The sequence below is a fragment of the Myotis lucifugus genome, unplaced genomic scaffold (assembly GCF_000147115.1).
Source record: "Myotis lucifugus unplaced genomic scaffold, Myoluc2.0 scaffold_283, whole genome shotgun sequence".
NCBI classification, from domain to species: domain Eukaryota; kingdom Metazoa; phylum Chordata; class Mammalia; order Chiroptera; family Vespertilionidae; genus Myotis; species Myotis lucifugus.
The window spans coordinates 31,057-58,007 of NW_005871331.1; the positions used below are offsets into that span (position 1 = coordinate 31,057).

Below are 26,951 nucleotides of genomic sequence, written 5' to 3' on the forward strand. Positions count from 1 at the left end.
GAATGAATTAAAAGTTTAATTCTGAACCATTTTTATAACTGCATTTTCTCTTGAAGCATTGAATCACAGCAGGTTACAACAACTTTGGGATAAAAGGCAACTGGTAAACTGTCCAAAACAAGGTTCCAAATAACACCTCTTACTGATTTACCCTACCCATACATATCCCAAATAAAGTTTTCGATCAAAAACATGAAATAGATCCACCTGCTTATTTTAAGCATATTAAAAAGGAAACTAATTGGACCATTTCTATTTGTCTATTTTATACAAAAAGGCTACACAATGTTACACTTTATTCAGATTACAATTAGAGTGATTATGAATTAGTGTTCTACACCATTACTCAATTCTTAAAAATTAGAAATTGCTGTAGCAGTATTCACTATAACTTAAGACTACAAGACTTAAAAAACTAACAGTTACTGCAAAAAAAATTAAAGAGCTACTTCAAAGCAAGCAAAGTCAGTACCATTACAGATATTAAAAAAAATTTTAACAAGCAAGGCTAGAGTTTGATAAATTCCATCCTGTGATCCATTCTTGTGCATTCTTCACTTCTTGAGTCACTCCCAAAATCCATTTGTATTGTTACTCCTCGACCAAAAAGGACCAGAACAAAAAGTTTACTTCAATTGTTCCCATAGGAAACTCAGCTTGGTTAGTGTGTCAGGCACTTTCTGAGATACCAGCCCACCCCTCGAGCCCTCTCAGCAACTCTACAGGCCAATCACAATGCAAGTTCAGACAATACCGCTGTATAAAGAGAGAAAGGCTGCTATTAATGTTTAAAACAGCAAATGTTACTCGTTTGAGTATTAAGTTGCAAAAGCTGTGGCAAAAAACATTAAAGTTAATGACTTCCACACATGACCACGTAACAACCAGAAATCTGAGAACATTCAAATGCTCTAAGACATCTCCTTTCAAAGTATGTATGTAGCTGTTTTGTGTGTTTTTTTGTGGCAGATTTACAAATCGGTCTAGACAACTCCCACCCTACCAACCAAGTCTTTCTGAAGTTCTGTAGGCAGAGTAAAAGTATTTTACCCAAACTGGCTTTTTTAACTTCTTACCTAAAGGATGATTTACAGGTCAGTATCAAACCAGGCCAGCTGATTGCTGTCACCTGGAGGCAGCCCATCCATGAGGTCCTGGGCGTGCCCCAGATCTGGCAGCCCATCAACTGGATAGTCAGCACCAGGGTGGTGGCCACCCATCTCATGCTCCATCATTGGGTCCATTCCCAAGGCATCCTGACCGTATCCACCAGAGTGAAAAGAACGATAGCTGGGATCTACAGGAGTCAGGGTGGCAACAAAACGGGCAAGGGAGAGGAGAAAGAGGTTACCACTGAGGTTAGGGACGTCGGAGGACTATGTACTTGTTGGAAAGCACTCCTCTAGCCCCTTCATCTTCTAGCTTTCTTCAGCCAAGTAATCACCCAAGGCCAGGCCACCCACGGAGTGCTAGTCCCGCCTTCAGTTCACCCTCAACGTTTTGCATTTCCCCAGCCAGAGACAAGTTCCTCAGGAGGAAGAGCAGCTCCCACTGCACACGACCACCCAGGCACCAAGAAGCCATGGGCAGGAGGTGAGGCAGCAAGGAAGCCTGGCAGATCTAGCTGTTGAGAAGTCCAGGGGATGCCCACAAAGGTACTGAGAAAATGCAAGATATCGTTTCCAACGGAACTTCTACATGTGTTATCTTAAAGGTTATATGTCTGTCAAGGAAAGAAGCTATGGGCTTTAGTTGTTTATGAAAAACAAATTTAATATGAATAGTTATAGCTGTTGGTAGTCTTCTACCCCATGCTCCATCTCCATTACCAAGAGGTGAATTAGCTTTTCAGAAAAACTCGATCATACAACTAGGTAAATACCCACCCAGACCTGAGCTTGGGGGCACAAGTTTCCCACGCTCTCACTTCCTGGGTGGGTTGTAGACCCCAGTAACAGAGCTTCTCTGACAACACACACACACAAAAGAATAAGCAGAAACCCGGCAGGAGAGACAAGTGTTGGTGGCGTGATACTGTTGAAGAACTGACTTTAATTGCTGCCACTGCTTGCTTTCCTGCCAACATTGGCTTCCCAGGTAAGCAAACTAGCTCTTTTGATAAAGCCTGATCTAGAGTTAATCGAGAAACATGAGACACGTACCATCCTGGCGATATCCAAGGGGCTCTCCCTGGGCACCAATATCAAGTCCAAGATCAGCAGTCTAGATAAATAGGTACAAAACAAGGAAGCAAAATGAAGATTCTCAACTTAAAGTACGCTCTTAAACATTACAGAAATACTTAGAAAATACAGAATTACTTCAAAATATAGAAGCATGTAATAGATACGTCAAACTCCACTCCACGAAGATCAACCACTGATACTCAAGAGAAACATGTTTTCCCATTGCACACATTATTTTAAAAATTCACGAAGTTATCCTTTTAGCAAATATACATTAAGTGCTTACTATGTGCCAGGCACTGTTCTAGGTGCTAGAGATACAACAGAAAACAAAACAGGCAAAGTGTCTCCCCCCAACAGGACATATGACATGAGAGAGGACTTGAGCCTGTGCGGAAGCTGCAATGAACTGAGACGGAGAAAATAAGGACAGAACAGGTTTGGGGAGGAGGTGGGTGGAGAAGTTCAGAGCTCAAGTTGGAACATGTCAAGGCTGCCTGTTAAAAACCTAGTAACACATCACTCACTGTTTGGCATTTCTTTTTAACGAATAATATGTAGGATCTCTTTCCCTTCAACTATATATTACTATGTACCATAATTGACAGTCCTAATTTTCAATGAATAACTGTGGAGGACATACACTAAAATTCATAGAAATTCAGCCAGAAATGTAGTGATAAAATGACCCCCAACTCACAGTGTTTAATGATTGCCTCTTTACTCTGATAATTTTCATCTCCCTCCCTGTGAATTCTAAGGTTAAGTAAGCAGTTAGTTCGTTCTGAGCAGGCTTTTGAAAGCTGTAGTTCTCCTTCAGTTGTTGCCCACATAGCATGATGAACGACTATTCAAGCTAAGGACAGTCAGCAACAATGCACATATACTTAGTGTTCTGAGGGAAAACATGAACTGCTCTGGCCAACTACCAAATACACGCACTCGCACTGCCTACCTCATTCCAAGCCATTGGCTCTGTTCTGAAGAGAGAACTGGTCAGCTCCACTGAAAGCCGCTTCTTATAGTCCTGTGGCTTGTCCTCAGACATTCGGAACAAAACAGCAGCTGCATACGTTGCTAGGAGAGGACAGAAACAAAGGCTCTTAGGAAAAATGGAGGCATCACTGTACGCACCAGCTGGAGGTCCTGGCCCCTCTTCTACTTACCCACACCTTCATTCCTCGAGTGCAGCAGTTCCGTCAGGGGAGCCGTGGCTCCCTCGGCTTCAATAGCTTCTGCAGCCTCCTTGTCCTGAGCGAGTTCACAGAGGACCCCTGCTGCTACTCTCTGGATATTTTCAATGGGAGAATAAAGCAGCTAAGGAGAAAACACACATGAAAGCCTAATTAAATTAAAGCACAGCAAGCACCCCACATTGTGGTACAAACGTTCCCAAGTGAGTATAAATGGCGTTTGCACTACTTGTATTAAAGCATCATCATGCCCTGCTTAGTTAGCAAAGGGGTAAGTCTAAGCAGTGCATGTGAACACCAGAGCACATCCCTAACCTGGATGGTCAGCCCACTGCACCCCTAGGCCACATGCCTATACAGCACGTTCCTCTACTGAATACTATGGGGACTTGTAACACAATGGTATATATAGATTTGCTTACACCAGCATCACCACAAACACGTGAGTAACATGTTGTGCTGTAACAGTACGATATCATGGGGTGACAGGAATTTTTCAGTTCATTATAATCTTATGGTACCACCACTGATGACAGAGATATCATTATGTAGCACTTGACCGTATTCTCTAAATTATTTTCCAAAGTGTTTAATGAAGGGAATTTTCATAAAATTAAATGTATTCCACATAAAGGACCTCACACGTTGAGGTTCTACTTTTCATGCTCTGGCAGGGGGACATGGGCAGAGTACTGTCATTTTATAAATGGTGATAGACAAAAATGAAATGTCTGTACTCTTATTTTGGTCTCTAATTTCCTGAAAATTTGCTTATTAAAATCCTGAAATATTATGACAACCCAAATCTACACCACCTCACTTAAAACCAACATACCTGCACAAACAGTGGAATGGTATTCAGTCCTCTGATTACGATTCGGTTGTGAACATCCCGAGCTAGGATGTGAAGGGCTCCGGTACAACCTTCAACTATTTCTTCCATGCGGACGCCCTCCTACCAAAAGAAACATGGTTAATAAATAGGGCATTCTCCTTCCTAAAGTTTTAAACTAAGATTTTCTGTTCTGAGTAGCAATTACTAGACTAGTCACACCATACACCCAAAGCTTTCAAGAATTTGCAGTTCAGGAATAAAGGAGGATTCCATTAAGTTGAATGGCCCAGCATTAAGTCCACGCAGCAGCCCTTCCCCACACAGTGCTTCCATACGCCTCTGAATCCCACAGAACTTTCTTGCAGTGAGGGCACCCACCACTCTAGGTAAAAGGGAAATTGAAAGACGAGAAAGCAATGCTCAGACTATGTCAATGTTTTCTTTCATATGCTCCATTTTTATACACCTATGTATATTTGGTGAAAATTTAGCAAAGTTTTATCACCAACTACTAAAATTCTACTGAGCTGCCAGCAGAAAATCCACACCTCACCTCCCCAGACTATTCAACTAAAGGCCTGTATGAGAAGAACGTTAGCTTTTGCAAAATAAGTGCTATGTGCCTTCCCTGTTTCTGAATTTTAAAAAAGGTTATAATGCCCTAGCCAGTCTGGCTCAGTGGATAGAGCATCGGCCTGCGGAGGGAAGGGTCCCTGGTTCAATTTGGGCCAAGGGCACATCCAGCTTGTGGGCTCGATCCCCAATAGGGGGCGTGCAGAAGGCAGCCAATCAATGATTCTCTCTCATCACTGATGTTTCTCTCTCTCTCCCTTCCTCTCTGAAACAATAAAAATATATATTAAAAAAATAAAAAAAAAGTTATAATTCTGCTACTTTTAGAAACTGTATTTTAAAATGATATATTTTTACCATGACCTCCTGGTTCATGAGTCCAGTCTCAACCACTGAGCCACACTAGCCGGGCACAACTGATTTTTTAGAACAAAACCTTTTTTCCTAAAGAGACTGAAAATAAAAGGTACCTTTGCACTTTAATAAGCCACTTCATAGACACAGGCCAATACCAAAAGAATGGAGAAAGCCAAAGCCCCCGAGTGAGTGCACACACAAAGCAACTAGCAAGAAGGAGTTCTCAAAATCTGTTATGGGAAGGTCCATCCTTATTTCCTAAAGTAACTGAATTAAAGAAGAGAACTCTCTGAAGGTCTGAGTCTTAAATTCAGAGGGTCCAGAAATGTCTTTACTTGTAATGAAGTTAGTTTTAAGACTGCAAACTTGGCATCAAAAGTTTTAAGGCAGTGGTTCTCAACCTTCTGGCCCTTTAAATACAGTTGCTCATGTTGTGACCCAACCATAAAATTATTTTCGTTGCTACTTCATAACTGTAATGTTGCTATGAATCGTAATGTAAACATCTGATATGCAGGATGGTCTTAGACGACCTCTGTGAAAGGGTCGTTCAACCGCCAAAGGGGTCGTGACCCACAGGTTGAGAACCGCTGCTTTAAGGGTAAAGATTCCAGAAATGCTATTATTCTTAAAATCTGTTGGCAATCTTACGTCTGTGGAAATAGTTTAAACCACCCTTGGAAAAGACAGTAAATGGTGTGTTAAATATTTGTAAGGTAACACTCATGTTGTAATGGAGAAGAAGAGGCTCTGAAATCAAACAGACTTAAATTCAAATTATGGCTGTTACTTCCTTTGTATGGATGAAATGAGAAAACACTGCATGAAGTACCTAAACTCACTCTCCCTCTGTAAGCCTAATAATGCAAAGATGCAAAGGAGATGTCATAGGAAACATCACTAGGGGCCACTTATCTTCTCAGCAGCCACAGAAACATGTCAGTTTTTTCTAGCCATTAGCAAACAGCCCTTCAGGCAGGAAAGAATGGAGGAAGCAAATGATGGATTTATGTCCGGTGTCACTATTAAGATTTACCCACCACAAACTGCTGCTGTGTTCCGCCCATAGATGTACGGCGCTGGGTATCCTGATGTGCACGCACCAGCAGCTGAACTAGCCGTGGAATGGCGCCCTGCTCACGCAGAGGTGCATGATTTGCTGGACAAAGGGCAAGATTTCGAATCAATCCAACAGTAGCCTGTAGATAAGAAAGAACAACAAAGAACTGGCATACAACTCAACAAAACCATTTTCTAGCCTAAAATTCCCACCACACTAAAATTACTGATATCACTTAAAAGTAGCACTGATTACACAAACACTTCAGAACCCCATCCCAGCCATACTTCCTATGCATCAACCCCTCATGCTGAGCAACCATCCAATAGCTAGAGGTGGCTCATTTTTAATTCTGTGACCTACTTTGGCAAATTACCTTTATCAGAGGCCAATGGGATGGTGGGTGTAGGAGTTTCACCACAACTGGTAGTCCATAGTGAAGGCGAACAGCATTCTGGGCCATCTCTGCTTCCTGGTGTCGGCTGGTCAGATGACGAAGAGCACAGATGGCAGGCTCAGTGATGTCCTCCCTGTCACCAGCACGAAGGACAGTACGCACAAGAGCCTCAATACCACCCACTTGGCACACCATCATCTTGTTCTTATAATTATTGCAAGTGAGATTAGAAAGAATTCCCGCTGCACAGGTGACCACATTTATATCATCTGAGCCCAGCAGCTGAACAAGAGTCCCAAGAAGACCTTCCATCCCTTCCTATGGAAACAGAAACAGATGCTCAGTACACACTCATCTTGACTCTGTCACTAAGGCACCAGCTTACCCAGAATTTACCTGTTTAGTTGCAGCATCTGAAAGATTCCTAAGAGTCCAAAGACAGTTCTGAACAAGACGCTGACTTGGATCTGTCAGATGAAGTCCTAAAGCTTGCATTCCACCTAGAAGATGAAAAAAGATCTAAGGCAATGCCATTAGCTAACAATTCTATCAGCACTACGTGTCTTCTCTAGTCTTGGAGGGTGTTCCTCTTTATTGCCAAAGTGTATTCCCCCTTCCATCTAAACCCTTTATTTCCTTTTATTTTCTAGGATACTGTCCAGTTGCCAGTTCATCTCATAGAGCTTGTGGTCTAGTTGGAGGCAAACAATAAACAAATATACAATTAATAAACTAAACTATGTATATGTGTGTGACAGATATTAAGTGCTATAGGAAAAAACAAGGGATTACAATTTCATGTAGGATAATTAGGTCACCTCGAGATGAAGGTGACATCTGAGCATGTAAATGCCTAGGTAAGAAGAATCAGAAAGAATGCACTGAACACTTTCACTGGGGACGGCATAAAGGCATTGACTCCCAAGGTTCACAACCTTCCCTCACCTAGGACCCTAATGAAGGACATTTACACTGGCAGGTGTCTAATGGAAGCTCAATTCCCCACATGCTGGCTTAACTTCATCTCCCTCCTACTAAAATCACTTCTGAATGTGGTGAGATACTTTCTCTTGTTTCCTTGTTAATTTTTCAGGTATGTTTTATTTCTTCAAATTAGGTTAGACCTACTTGCCATAATTCTCATGGCACCTTGTACTTTTCCTTCATAGTATTTATCCCAACTCTGAGTTTACCTCCCCAACAAGACAAAGGTCATCCCTACCTGGTTCCTTCCTCGTAGCTCCAGCTACTAAATAGTGACCTGAGCAAGGCTGACCCTCAGTATTTGTTAAGTGACTAGATTCCCTTCTACCTTTTCTCCCTCCGAGACTTCACTCCCTCCTTCTTTATAACGCTTAACTCTGAAAGTGGATCTTAACTCGATGCCCACCAGACTTTACACACACATTCTGATTCAGCAGGTCTAGGGTTAAAGTCCCATGCAGATGACTTTGAGGTAGCTCCCTCCTCACTGAGGCCTTTCCCCCCGTAACTAATAAGGCAACTCCCCAATCTGTAGCCCAGTCTCCCCGTATTCTAGTACCACACATTTCCAGCTATCTACTGACATTTGAGTCACTGAGTATGTCACCTTCTTTAATGGTTTTGTTCCTCAAATTAAACAGTCCATTCTGGTAGTTCCATTTATCGTCATGGTATTCATGATCTCCCCACCACATACCACTTTTAGCCTCTGCATTGTCACATTCCATGTATTCTTTCATAAGTTTTAAACATTTATCCTTTGTTGTCCTTTATACCAAACCACCTCATTCCTAGAAGCCTGTAAGAAGCCTATAATACATCTCAGAGGCCTGGTCTGCTTGCCTACGGTCATCCAAACTGTCATACAATGTAGTATTAATATTCCAAACACCCCATTGTGATGCTATGCCACTGCTCAACAACCATCAATAGCTTATCTATAAGATAATAGCCAAATTCTTCAGCATAACGTTAAGGAACCCTTTGGAATCTGAATCCCACCTAGCATTCCAAACTGGCCTCAACATTCTACACCTATAGTTTCAAAGCTGAAATAAAGCATGAATAAACATCTTATAGGGACTAAGAAAGTTCTTCCCGGTATGATCCAGCCTCGCTCATCAACCTCAGTAACCTAGCAATTCATCCCAGTTACTAAGTTTTCATTATACAGACTCTTCAGTAGCTGGATGCAGCAATCTTTTCTCTTAATCCCCACCCCATTAATTCTGTATTCCTATTTGCTGTTTGTTTCTCATAACACACATTCCAATTTGTAATCACTGCGTATTTCTATCAACCTCACTAGACAGTAAGAATAAACAGAGACTTGTATGTTTTGTTAACCAATGGAAACCATGTGTTTATTATAGTGCTTGAAACACAGGTACTACTGATATTTTTAGAATAAACTAGAATATCAGAATAACTGGGGGAACTTCTTAAAATGAATATTCCTAGGCCTCCAGTCACATACATTTCCAGATTCAATACCACAGGAATTCTGGTTAAATTAAGTCTAAAACTCTGTATTTTTCCAAGTATTTCTGGAATAGCTGGCAGAATTTACATCCTTGTTCTATGAACCCAGGCACACTTGTCCATCCCCAGGCCAATTGTTGCACTGCCAGCAGCTATCCTGAACAATCGTAAAACCTTTCTCTCCCATAGATTCTCAAGTAAAATCTCAACAAGTGAGAAAATGGGTGTTTCCAACCCTGCACTTCCAATTTTTTCTATTAAATGCCCTTGCATCTTTCCTCTTACAGTTTTAATTTGAAGCTTGGTTTGAGTCCAGATACATGTAGTTAGCTGGGTTATGGGAAGGAAAAAGGATGCTAGGTAGTTGAAGAGTAACTGTTTCTTTATAGAGAAAAGCAAGAGGCCCTAGTGTAGACCACCTACTCCCTTCCTCTGCCACCAACATGCACACATACAAGCTGCTCCATTAAAAATACTTAAAGGGAAAAGAAAAAAACTTTTTCATATGAGAACATTGCTCACTGTCTACAGAATACCAGTGCAAAACACTGCTCATGAGCATCCACTAGCAAATCAAGAAAACCACTTTGCTGTATACAACTATAATCGAATAGAACATGTTGTAACATAATTTCTCCTATATATTCACAGGTCTACTAGCAATGCAGATTTGCCTAAAACCAAAATTAAAAACAACTTTTATCAAGCCAAGTATTCACTGTCATTTTCTATGATTAGTAAGAACTCTGCCTAAACTATGCTTAAAGAGCACCAATGCAGGTGTGTAGCAGAACACAAACTTTGTCTGAATATGATCTTGGCTGCAAACTGAATAAGGACCATCTACTTGCAGCCCATTAAGGTCAAGTTCTATTACCTTTTCCTAAGAAAGGTAATCTAATTAGAACTGCAGATGCTATGCACATGAGAACTGAGAATAGACATGAATACTTACCAGCTTCTACAATAGCCGGTTTATTACTAGAGCAGACAGACAGCACCTTCAGTACTCTGCTTGTGGTCCACAGTAGTTTCTCGTAAGTGTAGGTCCTCATTATATTTACTAAAGCTTGAGGTCCACCACTAGCCAGGATGATCAGCTAGAAGGACATATATATATATATTGTTAGTTGTGGAATCTGCCATATTATATTACCATCATATCTTACTATACAAAAATTTCAGCCAGCTTGCCATTGACTCATATGTATTCCTGGACCACATAACCCATACTCTCATACTGAGGTCCTATTTACCCCTCCTTCTATAGCATTCCACTCAAATTCAGGCATCCTAGTCCTCCCAAGAATATAGCAACTCTGGCCCGATTTTCTTCTTCCCACAAATCATAGCAAAAGGAAAAAGAGAAAAAAAGAAACAATGTTGGTATGCAACAGTAATGCCCAGTTATGAAAATTATATCAAAGCTCATTTGTTGAAAATTTACACCAGAGTAGGCACTTAAACTCCTAATGATTTGGTTCATTGCTTTTCCTATCATATCTACCTTACAGAGATGATACACCATAAGCATCCATTATTGCCCTTTACTTCTCTACATACTCCCACCTCCCAACTCTACCCCAATTTTCTAAAAACAAATCTTATCACTTCATGCCTCTGCTGAAACTTACTTGACTGCCTCACACTGCTCTTTTAGCATGGTCTACCACGCCCTGTGGGACCTACTCTATCTCAGTAGTCCTACCTCAGACCTTTGCTTTTAGTCACTTTTTGCTTTTCTTGAATTTCCAAAATTAGCCATGTTCCTCCTTCAGTAGGACTTTCAAAGATGCCATTTCCTGTCCATGACCTTCACTTAGTCAATCTCTCTCATCCTTGAGAGCTGAACTCAACTATTATTCCTCCAAGAGGTCTCCCTGAACCCTCAGAACTGGGTGTGGTTCACTTATGTTTTCTCATAGCCCCTACTTTCTCCTAACACATGAATTAAATAGTAACTTGGCTATTATTTCAGTGTCTATCTCCCACCCAAGAATGAAAGCTCTAGCAGCGGTTCTCAACCTGTGGGTCGCGACCATCGGAAAACATATAGCATATCAGATATTTACATTATGATTCGTAACAGTAGCAAAATTACAGTTATGAAGTATCAACGAAAATAATTTTATGGTTGGGGGTCACCACAACATGAGGAACTGTATTAAAGGGCCGCGGCATTAGGAAGGTTGAGAACCATTGCATAAGGGAAGCCTGCCTGCTATATCCCTATTGCCTGGCTCAGTCCTTTACACACAGACACTCAAATATTTAAAGAAACCGAGATGTTTAACTTTTCTAGGATCTATACTAAGGGTGAGGCATACAATGAATTCCCAAGAGTCCACAGAGGGCATGACATTGGGGGTCTCCAATGCTCCATGACAACGATATTTAGAACATTCTTTTACCTTGCTTTCTTGATTGCCGTAAGCTAAAATCTGAAGGCAGTCTGTTGTAATAGCCAAGAATTTAACATTTGTTTTGTTGAGCAAAGCAACCATTTTCTGCAGCCCACCAGCTAAACGCACTGCCATTTTAGCTCCTTCTTGATGCAATAAAAGGTTGTGGAGAGTTGTAATGGCATAAAACAATACAGAATCCACTGGTGAGCTGAGGAGAAGAAAAAAGCCTCATCAGAAATGGTGTGATTGCATTCTTCTCCTTGAAGCTTTGAACATTCTGACCACGTTTTCTTACCCAAGCATCTTCACCAGGGCAGGAATGCCCCCAGACTTAAAGATGGCCAGCAAGCCCTCCCGATGATGGGAAAGATTGTGCAAGGTCCCAGCAGTACAACGAGCTGTTTCCACATCATTTGTATTCTGCATGGTACGTACAATAGCAGACACCATCTGAGGAGAACGCATGATGGCGTGTCTGGAAGCTTCCTTTTTAGAAAGCTGATGAACCATAACTGCAGCCTTATTAACCACCACCTATAATGTACAGGAATTAAGAGACAGCATTAGTCTTCAAACACGAACATTAGGTAGACATTCTGCGACTCCTTCCTTCAAAGCAGATTAAAAAGCTCGCCGTGTCATCGCTAACCTGGTCCTCATCGTTCAGCAGTTTTGTCAGTTCTGGGATCGCACGTGTGGCAAGTTCTGCATCATCTTGGTAGTTAATCAAATTTACAACAGCATGTTTCAGCATCTGTGACGGTTCAGCCAAACGCTGGACGTTGGTGGGATGAGCGGCATCAAACTGTGTAGATGGGATCTGCATGCCCTCATCTAATGTCTCAGGGAACATAGCAGCTCGTACCCGCTGAGCTCGCGTCATCGCATACTGTCCATCAATATCTGGAAAGGGTAAATTCAATACTCACTACCCACAGTTCAGCATCCCCTGAATATCTGCTGTTCTAAACAGTGAAGGTGACATTGCAATCACTCCCTTTTCTTTACCACACCATTTTAAGCTAGCATTACGCCTTAGCTTGTAGAGTAACTAATTCTCAAAGCTGCATGGTGACTCCCAGTAAGGCAGTAATACTCTTACCCGCTACCTGTTCTTGAGTGAAGGACTGAGAAAATCCCTGTTCCCACTCGTACAGGACTTGTTGGGTGGTATCCACATCTTCTTCTTCAGGATTGCCTTTACCACTCAGAGAAGGGGCTGTGGTGGTGGCACCAGAATGGATTCCAGAGTCCAGGTAAGACTGCTGCTGCCAGTGACTAACAGCCGCTTTTCTGTCTGGCTCCATGGCCATGTCCAACTCCATCAGATCAGCTATAAAAACCAAATAGTATCAGCATTACTACCACAGGAATGTTAATTTTAGTTTTAAAAAAATTTGTGATATGATCCATTGAAATATTTTTAGAAATAAAGTTAAATTTGAAAGACAGCCAAGAATAAAAGAATGATAGCCAGGATTCACTTGGTGACGAAATATCTACACTCTGAGGGGACCACCTAACAGTTACTCACTGAATCAGTGGAAGAGTGGTACTGCATCCAGGCTCCAGAGCAGTCATCCAGACTAGACTCCTGCTGGTGGCTTGTTTGCTAGTTCACTAAGCCATTAGGAGTGAGCAGAAAATGAAGCAAAAGGTAGCCTGATAAGTAAGCAGGGAGAGAGGAAAGCAAGGGGGATCTGAGCCAGACTAGGCTAATGGCAACGAAGTAGAGCCCCAATTCAGTAACTAAAGGCTCATTATACAAACCTTGGGTAGCCATTGTCCACGCAAAACTTTCAAAAACGTTGTATGGTGTACTTCAGATACCCTAAAAGAGATAAGCAGAAGTCATTAGGATTTAAAATTGATTTTAATAATTATAAGTCACTAGGATGGCTTGTTAATCATCATGGACTAGAGCCACAAAAAGCCCCAAATCATCTTTTACCACGTGACACAGTGAAACACAGACCCTATGGTCTCCTCAGACACCTCAACCACAGTTCCATCACTGCTGAACCTATCAGTGAAAACTCCTCTTTAACAAGCACTTCCTTTTATAGAAATACAAACTACAGATATTCAGGATGTCAGAAAGCATAATTATTGAAGATCACGAAGAAAGCATAAGAGCTCTAATAATGAAAGCCAAGGGTAGGAGGCAACTATTCAAAATCAACTCCTCCTTGGGTTCCAAAAGGCCTCTCCCATTTTAACTCTCACTGAAAAATTCATAGACCCTCTTTGGACAGGAGTCCAATGGGATTCTTAAAAAACATCAAATTTTCATTTGAAGGATCAATTGTTTTCTGTTATAATATGATGCAATCTAAAATACCTTCAAGAAAGTAATTTTGGTGACTGAATCAGAGCAATGGATTTTTTACTAAGAAGTTATTTTTCAAATGAAAAGTTTGCAACTCAAACCAAAAGCATGATTTTTAGTAAAATTTTTCTAAGTTTAAATTTGTAGCAATGATTTATTATAAATACAAGTACTACTGACTGTAATGCTATTTGATCAATATAAAAATGTAATCATTCATATATATGTATAACAATCTTAGCATCTATGTCTGTATTTTAGCTTTATTGCATAATATTTAGGAAAACAATGAATCACACAGGGAACTATTTGCAGATAAGAACAATGTAAGGGCTCATAGCCAGATAATCCCAATAAAACTTCCTTTATTACAAAGTCTGTCCCTAAACAAGTTCATCTTCATTATATATTAATTATTGGAGTTACCAACATGTAAAAATGTGGACTAAGATATTTAAGTGTGAACTGGTTTGTATCAATGTATAAAGGAGTTTAATATGTTTAAGGAAATTTGAAACTGCCCTCCAAAGTCCTATTTTCTTAGGTAAAGGAGCATGTATTGATTATCCCTAAAATTGCTCTTCCAGAACTAGATTTTTACCACCACAGAGATCACTTGACACTTAAAGCTGACAAGAATTGTGGACATTGTTTCAATGTCCACAGAAGAAACAACTGACAATTTATATACAAGGCAAAGTGAAGGACAGAAAAGAGTAAAGTTCAGTGATTCCAGTCAGTAAGAATCTTGTATTATAAAATACGGTTGGATCCTTGAACAATGAGGGGGGTTGAAGCACTGACCACCTGCAGAGTTGAAAATCCGAATATAACTTAAGTCGGCATCTATAGGTAGATTCCTATTTGTCATCTGATCTTGGACAATGCAGGTTTGAACTGTGCAGGTCAACTGAAAAGTCAGTGTGTAAGTGTGTATGTGGTTCAAGATCATGTTGTCCTCGGGTCAACTCTAACTTACTCAGCAGGATTGTGTGTTGAATGTTGTAGGTCATTAGGGCTGGAGTGCGACACAGAAACCAGCATTTTAAATTAACACTCCAGGATGCAGCGAATGATCCTCGGACTACACTTTGAGATATACTATGCTGGAAAGAACCCAGGTTCTCTGTCCACTGATGCTGTATTTCACTGGTATCTTTGTGACTGGCTATTTAATCATTTTTCCAACTCTCAGGAAAATGGGTCCCTACTGCAGCGCCCAGTGTATTTCTGGGAAAGGGGATTTAAAACATGTTCTATACTGAGCTGTTCCTTATCCAATGCCACAGGGCTCAGAAACCAACTAGTCACATGTATAGGCTGTGCAGCTATTTAAGAAGCCCTCTGGTATATCTGGCTTCAAGGAAAAAATATTGATAGTATTGTTTCCTTGTTAGTGTTGCAAAGACAGCATATTTTAGCCATATTTATGTGGGCTGACCTAGTAACCTGACCATGATTTACAATGATTTTATGGAAAAAAGCAAGTTCTTGTTCAAAACTTACAATATCCATTTGTATGTTAGGGTCTTCTCAATACTATTATTTTTATAGCATTCTAAAATTTATGCAAAATACATGAAAATACTTTTGCTCTTCACTGCAACTTTAGGAAGTGAGGGAGGGTGTCAATCAGAGGGGAAGTACACAGTAGGAGTGAAAATGAAGCTCTACCGAAGCAACAGTATATACCACGTCATTCCCTACACTGCTCTACAGATAAATTCAAATTTACAAAAATCCTGAGAATTATCTACTAAGGAAATTAAATATACTGTCCAGAGAGAACCAAGGCAGAATCTTGCCCCAACAGAAAGCCCTCCAGAGCTCTCAGCCAAGCTACCCTCCACTACACCCTGCCAATCATTAAGGGCCTAACAAGCTCCCACTTAAGCAAGGCTTGCCGAACACTTAGGAAAACCTTCAACAAAGAAAAACTGACTTTTTCTTTTTTTGACAACTGAAAAATAGAGAAAAAACCAGAATGTTTCAATTTACTACTCTCACAAAGTTTGAAGAGAATAAACTAAAAATTCAAAAAGTTAAATAGATAACTGAAGCTGAAAAAACAAACTCCTAGAGTATAAAGGAGAAAGAGACACAAAATATGAAAAAGAAATAAGGAGATGGATCCAGGGAATCAAAGCTTCATCTAATAGGTATTCCAGAAAGAATTATGAAACAAAATGAGAAATGTCTATTAAGTACCAATAACGATAAAGGGGGGAAATGCTTAAAAATTATGACTTGTTAAATGTTCCCTGATGTAAGTGACCACTAACTACAGACCACTACAGAATACTTTGTGTTCTGCCAGTTTTGTCACCACCAAGTGGTGCTTAGAAAATGGAAGAGGGTGCCAGGATGGCCAACTTATCCAGTCTAAGGAGGTAATGGACACAGGCATTCTTCCTTTTATTTTTAATTCTTGCTACTTAAACATACGCTTTCAATTATATATTTTTGTAAAGAAAACCTCAAAACTCAGCTTGCTATTTCTAATTTAAACTCTATAAAGATTTAAAAATATATATCATTTATATGTAATAATTTCTATCTACATAGTAAGTTCATCCTGAACCATACCTTATACTCAAAGTACTACCATGAGTAATTTTTCCTTCAGCTTTTCTAATAGGAACACTTAAGCAAGCCAGGTTTTTCTTTTGTTATTATGGAAATTTTCAAATATGCAGAAGAGTAGCTACAACTGTCTAATGAACAACCACATCACCTATACTTAACTATTAATATCATGCCATATTTGTGCCTTCCTATAGAATGACTTTAAAGTAAATTACATACAGTAGTACCTCATGCAGCTATAAAAATTAAGGACACTTTCTTCCATTCCACATTATTATACAAGATTAGCATGACTAACTGACCCTCAATTTCACGAGGAGGGCTGGAGCTTCTACTTCACCATCGGCTTTAAGTGGGCTTTTGTCAAAGTCCACATGATAATTCTTGACATGACACAGATTTCAAACTAAAGTTACTTCTGCAGTTCCCATGACTAAGATTTAACTAGGATTTCAAGAAGTTTGAGGATTACTCACTAGGAGTAACTTTGCTATATAAAAACAAAGCAGCTCTATTATAAAAACCAGTTTTATACTGGCAGTTCATGCCAAAAATTCACTTTTCCAATAATCTGCACTGGAAGACCCAAAGCCAGTTGTTTATTCTGCTTTAAAGTAAGACTATGCAACTCTAGCTCAGGAGCATAGTAAATTTTTGATATATCCTCAGGGATTAAGTAAAGTTCTTAATTTTTAAGTCATAACTCACTCTAGTTTCCTTTATGCTTTTACTTTTCTCCTCAGCTCTGCATGTGTTCTGAGAGGAGTCTTCCTAGATTAGCCAATAAAAAATACATCTATATATATAAAAGCCTAAGTGACCAGAACGACCATTCACTATGACACGCACTGCGGCCAGCCAACTGGCCAGATCGGGGGCGGGGGCGGGGGCGGCGGCCAATCTCCCGCAGTACCCCCTCCCCCCCGCCCACCTGCCCAGCCTCGATCGCCCAATCGGGGCGGGCCAGCCAGACCTCACCCATGCACGAATTCGTGCACCGGGCTTCTAGTATCTAATAATACTTTTGTTCCTCCAAAACACCTAACATTAATGCCTTTGGCATTATCTTTCAATACGTAGGTGCAAAATGACTATTAGAATCATGAACTGTCTATAGCTAGAAAGGATTAGAATGCTCCCCAAATGATCTTTCTTCATTTTATTCTCTTCTCTATCTTATCCATAAAGTAATATATATTTTTAGTATTAAATGTTCCTTTGCCATTACCATAATGATATGCAGTCAATGACATTTTGATATATTTGGTATTTAAACTTACTGTTAGGCATCCTTTTAATATAAAAATCAATTCCATGTGTTGTAGACCCTTATAAAATCTTTATCCTCTGTAGTATAGCATATGATGTGTCCTTCTTGAATATTTAGTTTGTCCTTCCCCATTTCGTTTGCTATTCAAACAATGCTGAACAATACAAATAATTCTCTTAATTTCTCTCACCCAGGGATTGCTTCAACTACTGGATTAAAGGGTAAGAACTTTTAAGGCCTTTGATACATAGCTCCAATATACTGATGGAGCATAAATTGATACAATTTTCACAGAAGGTATTATTGTACCCATGGCCAGCTTACCAAGGGCTTATCAGCATCAACTGTTATTTCAGACACTTTTTAATTGCTCTGTCCAGCCATCTAATGTATATGTCACCACCCTACTGCAAGTTTTTCTGAATTCTGAGAAAATGGAATGCTTAAAAATTTTTTGCTACACATATGTAGCTTTTTGGCTTCCCAGATTTTTGATGTAATCTTCTTTTATATTTTTATGGAGTATATGTATATGTTATACTCAAGAATTTTTTTAAAAATACCTATTTCTATTGATTTTTTACAGAGAGGAAGGAAGAGGGAGGGGTAGGGTAGATAATTAGAAATATCAATCAGCTGCCTCCTGCACACCCCCTACTGGGGATCGAGCCCACAACCAAGGTATATGCCCTTGACTGGAATCGAACCTGGACCCTTCAGTCCGCAGGCCGATGCTCTATCCACTGAGTTAAACCAGTTAGGGCATACTCAAGAATTCTCTTCAATGATCACTTATATAACACATTCAGGCCAACTGTGTATGTCTGAGAATATGATTTTACTCTTTAAAATAATTAGATTATGGTAATATCCTTTACATTTATGATATGTTAGTCTCACCAATAAATTTATGATCAGTGACACAATCCTAAAATAGTCCCGATCCTTCAGAAAAACCCCCACAAACTTTCACTTTATACAAAAAGCAGACAGATTTTCTCCAGCATATATTAATATTTTAAAACACATGCTACTTCAAGGTACATACCAAATAGCCTTTTTCTACACAGGGACATTTTTATAATTTCCAAACATAATTGTATGCCATTTAGGTTAAAAACACAAAACAATTCATAGGTAGTAAAAGTACAAATACATACTAACTTCCTAATAATTGGGGGCAAACGGAATAGGGCTGAAAAGGGTATTAGAGATGGCTTCAACTTTTCAGCAGTTTTTGCTTTTTAAAAAAAAAACATGAAACAAATACAGCAAAATTACATCTGTTAATATGGGTGGTGAGTACACAGGTGTTTGTGACATTATTCTCTATACTTTGCATAGCAAAAATAACAATGAAAATAAGAAAATAGCTGTATATGAACATTTCAGATAAAAATAAACTCCAAATATGATTTTAAAATAACCTTTGTACTTCAATCTTTTAAAACAAAATGGAGTTACAAAAAAAAAAAAGACATGAGTACTTTATGTGCATTTTCTCAAATCATCTAAACCTTACAAACTTGAGTCTCAAATATGAGGATAAAATATTTCCATTTCCCTAAAAAGGGAACAGTCATAGAAGGCTAAACAGACTACAAATATATTTTATAAAGCAATATAGCTATGTGGAAGGATTTGTTGCTATCACATCTTGGAATTGAGAATCCTGTTTCTCAAAATGAGTTCACAAAATGATGCTTGGCTAAATACTTTCAAGCTGAGAACACTTTTTGTTAACATTTTAAAGACACTTTATACCCATTTTATGTGGATTTTACAGTGTGATAAAGGCTGCACAGAAAAGTTCTTAATTTAATTACATTTTTAATAAAAGCAACAGTTAAATTATATGCAAACTACTTTCCTAAATACAAACAGGATAGTCAGAAAAATATAATTACAAAAATATTTCATTCAAAATAGCAATAATAAAAAGGTCTTTTTGAGTAGAAAATTTTGTCCTATATAAAGATGTCAGTTTTCTCTTAGTTTATAAATTCAATGTACTCCCAACAATACTCTCAGATTTCTTTAGGAGTAATGATTTTGAAATACATTTGGAATGGAGGTATGACAGTAAAAAAAAAGCCTCAAACACGTATAAGATGGAACCAATTCTGTATCAGATACTGACACAATATAAATCAATAGCATCGGCAATTAAAGAATAGCAATATTGGGGTAGGAACGGATAAAAAAACTATAGTAATCAGAAAACACCCAGATATAATGTGGCAATTTAATAAATGAAAAAGGTGATATTTCAATAAGTGAAAGTTGGATTACTTTTTCATCCTACTTTATATTAAAATTAAACCTATTACTAGTCAAATATTTACATGTAAAAAATAAATGAGATAAAATATGATATATACAAGCAAGGGTGGTATATACATAAATAAAACCATGGTCAAAAGCCCAGTATAAGCATGACTTGAAACTCTGAAACCAAAAAAGAAAAGGCAGGTGTGTGTGTGTGTGTATAAAAATTTTAACTCCTGGGGGGGTTACAAATCCAGTAAAAATTTTTTAAATGCCACACTGGACATAAGACACATAAAATAAGATTAAAGGCTAATATTCATATGTATACACAGATCTGAGGACAAATATTAAAAAAACAGCTGAGAAAGGCAGGAAACATCATTTCAAAGAAAAAAAACAATAAATATACACATAAGAGTTTAAACTCATGTAGTTTTTGCTTATCAGACTGATAAAGATGGAAAAGATTAATGATGCCCATAGCTGATGAGAATATAGTGCAACTGGCAGAAACTTTTTGGAGGGTGGGCTGGCACTATCCATTGAATGTAGGTGTAAATACCCTTTGGCTTTTAAAAAAAATCCATTTTTATAATAGAAATGTATTCTGCAGAAATATTTACAGAATCATGCCAAGATGTCTGCACAGTAAAGCATTTACAGAGAAAAGGCTGGAAATTACCCTAGTACTTATCAACAGGGGAATGAATAAGAAATAATTTATCCATTAAGTGGAATATATATTCATCCACTAAAAAAATATTTAAGCATCTTTTGTTACTGGCATTGCAATAACCCGTGAATGAGAGAAAGAATCAAAGTCATACATCTAGTAAAGTCTGCGTTCTACTGTTGGAGAGCTAGGCAATAAAAACAAAACAATTTAAAGAGTGAGAACTACTGTGAAGAAAATAAACAAGGTGAGAATAAGTGACTGGTGGAGGAGGGGGGCTAGTCTAGGTAGAGTGGGTAATGAGGGAGGGAGGGACATTTGAGCAGAGGAGGAGGAACTAGCCAGGTAAAGACAGGGCAGAACATTCCATGCAGAGAACAAGTGCAAAGGAAGGAATGAGCTGTTTCATAAAGGTACTAAGAGGTTACCAGTGCAGTAAGTTAAGGAACCATGAAGAGAGGTGGGAACCACATCAATAAAGATGTAAAATAAAATCTAAAGTGTGCTGGAAAGCCACTGGAGTAACATGACCTGTGATTTGGGCTTTTTAAAGTTTACTCTAGCATCTGTATGGGGGGAAAAAGGACCGTGAGGAACAAAAGCAAAACAGGGAGACCAGTTAGGAGGCTACTGTAAATCATCCAGGTGAGGGGGCATAGTGGATCACTATTGTAGTCATTAAAAAGAATGAAAAGGGGCACACTGAAAAAATATTCAACATATATGTATTAAAGGATTTGCGTACTTTAAAAGTTTTTGCATATATTTGCAGAACCTAATGGATAGAATATGTTAGGTATTAGAAATACTTGTCTAAGAAAATATTTTATATCATTTAGCCCCATTATGTTAGCCAAACTCTGAGATACAGTATTAAGAAAATGTTCCTACGCATAAAATGGACTTTCTGCAAAACTACTCAGCCAATGATTAGTACCTCAAGGCAAAAACAAATTGCTAAAAGAAAAAAGGACCTATTCTTTAAAAAATAACCAATGTTTTCTAAAAATAAGGAAATAAAACTTATTGCAATTTTTTTATATTTAGGCAAATGGCACTGTATTTAATATCAATGAACTAGAGGCCTGATGCACGAAATTCGTGCAAAGGGCTTGGCCCTCGCAGCCCTGGCTTCGTCAGTAAGGTTGTTCAGCTGTTCGGTTGATTTGCATATTATGCTTTTATAAATTCCCTACTTTTTAGTTATTTACATAGATTTTCATTCAGTTCTTATTCTATTAAAGTGGCAGTATTCTAAGAATCAACTGCATTACAAAGTAATGCCAGCCTTCTCATCAAATTACTTATATTGTTTTAAATAGTATCTTTTTCTTTTTAATATATTTTATTCATTTTTTACAGAGAGGAAGGGAGAGGGATAGAGAGTTAGAAACATCGATGAGAGAGAAACATCGATCAGCTGCCTTCTGCACACCCCCTTACTGGGGATGTGCCCGCAACCAAGGTACATGCCCTTGACCGGAATCGAACCTGGGACCCTTCAGTCCTCAGGCTGATGCTCTATCCACTGAGCCAAACCGGTTAGGGCTTAAATAGTATCTTTTACAGCATAATTTTAGGATGTTGCCTTGTAATATCAGGTAACCATCTAATTTCACCCTTGACATATCTAACAAGGTGGCACAATTAAATGCCTAGCAACTTCAGTTCTAAGCCTAATGTTATCTTATTGAATCTTCCCCTGCTGATAATTTCCCAAATTATCAGATGAAAAAACTGACTAGCAGCAGTTAATGTAAGAGTATATAATATACGAGTATGGCTAATAAACTGCTCAGTTGAAATTCAAACCCAGGTCTGTGTAGTTGTGTCATGTGCCCTTTTAATCAAATCATACCCCCAAAAGTTATAGGCAAATAGTATTGAACAGTCAATATTGCAGATAAATCCAAGAGAAGGGTTAGCAATTTTTAGATAAAAGTATCATATGTACTACTAAAGAACTACTTTCTCTGAACAGTGACCACAGCAAAAACACATAAACACACACAAAAATAAACATATATGTATATTGCTAAGATTTGAATGATTACCAACTCCATACTTTTACTTTGTGCCTAGTTATAGTACTACTGCTGACAAGAAATGTAGAATTTTCAAACATGAGTATATTATGCCAAGAAAATGTTAAGATTTTATTTCAAGAAAGTTTCTAGATGTTAATCTCTAGGTTTAGGATATAGGCATAATTAATGGCAGGGACTCAAATGACTTCTAGCAGTAATGCATTGCTTTATATCCCATATAAACAATGACATTCCTTTTCTCCACTTGTTACCAAGAACGCTGACATTAAAAAAAAAAAAATTAAGCTCAATGAATGAACTGTGGGATGGCTGGGACTATACCTTTAGTTCCTCATTGTTTCCAAAGTACTGAGCACATATAAAGCTTTTAAATATTTGAGGGACTGAATGTACCAGTAAGAAAAATGTTCAAAAAGTAGAGCAAATAAAATGTAATATGAGTTAGAGAGCCAACAATTACATACAACCTAAGATACTTCGTAAGTGCCTTTAGGAACATGAAAGACTCGTGGAGGAAGAAAGTGTCTCATCTAGAAGGGAGGTCAGCGCAAACCTTCTGAATAGAGCCAGAGGGTAAATATTTCAGGCTTTGTAGAGCATAAGCTCTGTTGCAACTACTCAACTCTGCTGTTATAGTACAAAGCAGCCACAATTATGCACACCAATAAAACTGTATTCACTGAAATTGCAAATATAGTTCCTTGAAATTTCATGTGTCATGAGATATTATCCTTCCTTTGATATTTTATCAGCCATTAAAAAAAACCATAAAAACCATTCTTAGTTCGCAGACCATACAAAAACAGTTGATGGCCAATAGTTGGCCAACCCCCTCAACTATTTAATACATACTTCTACTGAAAACTAAAGGCAAGTTAATTTATATTTTAATTAAGTACATTAAACCTAAATGTGACCACCAGTAAGCAAAAGGGTTTTTAAGTGGGCTGATATATTACCAAGAGAGGTCAAACACCTTTTTTCTACAGTATTTTAAAAAACTGGTTTGTGTAAAAGATAAATGAGAACAAATGGCATGCGAAAGCCACATCAAGATCATGTATTTGCAGAAAAATACCAGGCCATTAAAACCAGGAAAGTACTAAACCAGAATATGGCCTCAATACAGTACTTAATACCTCCTTATCAGCAGGGGATAAGTTCCAAGACCCCCAGTAGATGCCTGAAACCATAGAGTTACTAAACTTCAACTCTGCCAGAAATGTGGCAGCAGCTTCTGCATCGGCAGACGCAGTCTTTCCAGTAATTTTTATATTTCTCAGTCCAAACCTATTCATCACTTGGTGTCATTTGTTTCAGGGGATCCCTCGCTGAAGTTTTCGTATAGGCTCAATGCTTTCTGGCCCAAGGAGTTGCCATCAATCGGAACACATTTTCCATGTCTTCCACCTGCAAATTTAATGCCTTTCCCACCTTAGCTAGGCACTTATCACTCACAGTGGCTGCAACTTTTTCAGTTTGAGATGCAGCAAAACCAACACGAATTTCTTTTTCCTTCACTTCACACATACAAGATTTGTTCTTACCATATATCTTAGCAACCTCAGAATACAATTTTTTTCTTTCCTTATTAAGCTGAGAACTCTCACGTTTTTACACTTAAAGGAAACGCTTTATGGCTTCTCTTTGTCATGTACAAATTATCAGTATCATTAATCTTGAGCTTTAGGGCCATCTATAATAATAAAAGTGTAAAATGTAAATCGACTGGACGACCATCCAAACGACCTTCCAGACGAAACAGGGTCTGAGAAGGCCTACTCTTGCACGAATTTCGTGCATCGGGCTTCTAGCTATTAAATAAAACTAGGGTGACTTGAGCACAAGCACTCCATACTGTGACAATCAATCTGATAACTGAGATGGCCACTAAGTTACTAATAAGCGGGTAGAGTATACAGAGTGGATACGCTGGACAAAGGGTGACTCATGTCTCAGGCAGGATGGAGCAGGACAATGCAAGGTTACATCACTACTTCAGAAGGGTGCATAATTTAAAACTCACAAATTTCTTACTTCTGGAATTTCCCCATTTAATATTTTTGGATCATGTAACCAAGAACACAGAAAGCAAAACTGCATGTAAGGAGGACTACTATTTACTGTAAAGATTTCCAAGCTTGCTTGAAGAACCCTTTAAACTGGCAACCAGATCCTTCCAATAAATCTAATGTAACTTTTAAAAATACCCATGACTAGGCTCCATCCCCATGGTAATTATATCAGTAAAGCTGGGATAGGACCCCTGTCATTGTATTTTATTTTGTTTGTTTGATAATCCTCACCCTACGATATTTTTTACATTGATTTTTAGAGAGTGGAAGGGAGGGAGAAAGAGAGAAACACTGATGTGAGAGAGACATCGACTGGTCACCTCCCGCACATGCCCCAACCAGGGTCGGGGAATCCAGCCTGCAAATGAGATACATGCCTAATACCGGAATCAAACCTGGGGACCCTTCAGTCCAAGGTCTGATGCTCTATCCACTTAGCCCAAACTGGTGAGGGCTGGCATTGTTTTTGTTATTTTTTAAGCGTCATACATGTTGCTGACATGGCTACCCCGGCAAAGCTCTAGACAAATTATATGATCCACTCTATATATAACAATAGTAACCCAAGTTTAAACAAAACAAAACAAAAAACAACCAAAAACCTGGTACCACAGAGTAACCTGAGCACCAGCTCCTTTAGAAGCAGCTATTCATTAAGACAACACAGAGCCTTACTTAATCTTCAACAACCTCTGTCCCCATGGGCTAGGCCAGTGATGGCGAACCTATGACACACGTGACAGAGGTGACACTCGAACTCATTTTTTTGGTTGATTTTTCTTTGTTAAGTGGCATTTAAATATATAAAATAAATATCAAAAATATAAATCTTTGTTTTACTATGGTTGCAAATATCAAAAAATTTCTATATGTGATACGGCACCAGAGTTGTTACGGTTTTTCAAAATGCTGACACGCCGAGCTCAAAAGGTTCGCCATCACTGGGCTAGGCATATCAAGTTTATGTTACTCTCACAAAGAGACGGACATTTTACTGTCTTTGACAGCCTTACCATAGTAACAGACCTCATAATTATGAGGCTTTCTTATATTTAGGAAGAGTAATAGAGTATTTCAGAAAGTAGAGCTAGCTGGCTAGGAAGCTTTTATTTTCAAAATGTGCCTGCTTTCATTATCTCAATACAAAGAACTTCAAGAGGCAACTCTAAATCTCTCTTCTACTATGATTCCAAAAACACACCAATAAATGAGTCATAACCTGGCACTATATATGCATGACCCTTGTGGTGATATTGTTTTCTCAATTTACCAAATTCTGATATTAATCAAAAGAGATTTTTCTGTTCCACAAAAAAGCTTTCCCACAATTCCTGTATTTACTCAATAGTTCCAGGACACAGCAATTCCAATAGCATAAATGCAATGTATGTACAGATTTCATTAATTTATTCAACAAATGTTTATGCAACTGCCACATGCCAGGAGGAGGTATAATAGATTCTGGGTATACAGTGGTGATTAAAACAGAAATGGTACTTGTGTTCTTGATAAGGAGACAGACAACTGAATAAACAATTACAAAAAAACGGTAAGTGCATAAGTAACAAGTGGAAGAAGGGAATGGAATGACATAAGAACAAGTGAAAGGTCTTAACTTTGAGCCCCCACAGGCTTCTTGAGGTTGGTAACCTTCAAACTGAGACCTGAAGAAGGATGCAAAAGAGACAGTATGTAATGAGCAGGAATATTCCATAAACAAGAAATAGCATGTGCAAAAAGCCCAGCGTCATGAAAGACCTGATCATCTTTTAACAACTAAACCTTGAGACAGAGGGATTCAACTATAATGGGAAAGGGTGAGTGCAACAAGGTAAGGTTGAAAACAGGCAGATCACACGGGCTCTCTAGCCCTTGGCAAGAAATGCATTTATTTATTCTCAGTGCCACTGGAAGTCCAGGAAAGGCTCTAAACAGGTGAATCACAAGATCCCATTTGAGTTTTTAAAAAGCTGGGTTTTTTTGCTATAATGGAAAAAACTAAAGGGGGAAAAAAACAGAAAGCAGAGAGACCATCCATAGGATATCCTTTTCAAGCTGTAAAGGGCACAGAGAAAAAAATGGGCATTAGATAGAGGGAAACAAAGACTACCCAGTTCTAGAATATTTACCTGTTCAACAAACCTTTATTGAGCACCTATAACTTCTAGACACTGTTTTGGGTACCAGGAATACAAAATCAGGAGAAGTCCCTGAGAGGAGGGTAGGA

At 38.6% G+C, this 26,951-nt stretch overlaps 1 protein-coding gene across 5 annotated transcripts; it reads right to left on the reverse strand.

Moving 5' to 3' along the window:
* Positions 1-26,951, reverse strand: CTNNB1 (catenin beta 1). Of its 5 annotated transcripts, none has more exons than XM_014465217.2 (17): positions 26,854-26,951; positions 26,341-26,388; positions 13,243-13,303; positions 12,575-12,805; positions 12,122-12,375; positions 11,768-12,006; positions 11,479-11,680; positions 10,023-10,167; positions 6,998-7,101; positions 6,581-6,919; positions 6,185-6,343; positions 4,215-4,334; positions 3,353-3,503; positions 3,142-3,263; positions 2,163-2,223; positions 1,077-1,297; positions 2-597 (listed from the first exon to the last, which is right to left on the reverse strand). In XM_014465217.2, the coding sequence occupies exons 3-16, from the start codon at positions 13,253-13,255 to the stop codon at positions 1,089-1,091; spliced, it is 2,349 nt and encodes a 782-aa protein (XP_014320703.1). In that variant the 5' UTR covers positions 13,256-13,303; positions 26,341-26,388; positions 26,854-26,951; the 3' UTR covers positions 2-597; positions 1,077-1,088. The 5 variants fall into 5 exon arrangements, with proteins under 5 accessions (XP_006099803.1, XP_023619153.1, XP_023619152.1 ...); XM_014465216.2 differs by having other exon boundaries at positions 2-756; XM_006099741.3 differs by having other exon boundaries at positions 1-1,297.

Excerpts from the sequence above, each read along its gene's own strand:
- CTNNB1 (XM_006099741.3), bottom strand. Across the intron at positions 6,344-6,580 it reads CCCATTGGCCTCTGATAAAG|GCTACTGTTGGATTGATTCG; the intron begins GTAATTTGCCAA and ends TCTTATCTACAG. Across the intron at positions 4,335-6,184 it reads GAACACAGCAGCAGTTTGTG|GAGGGCGTCCGCATGGAAGA; the intron begins GTGGGTAAATCT and ends TTCTTTTGGTAG.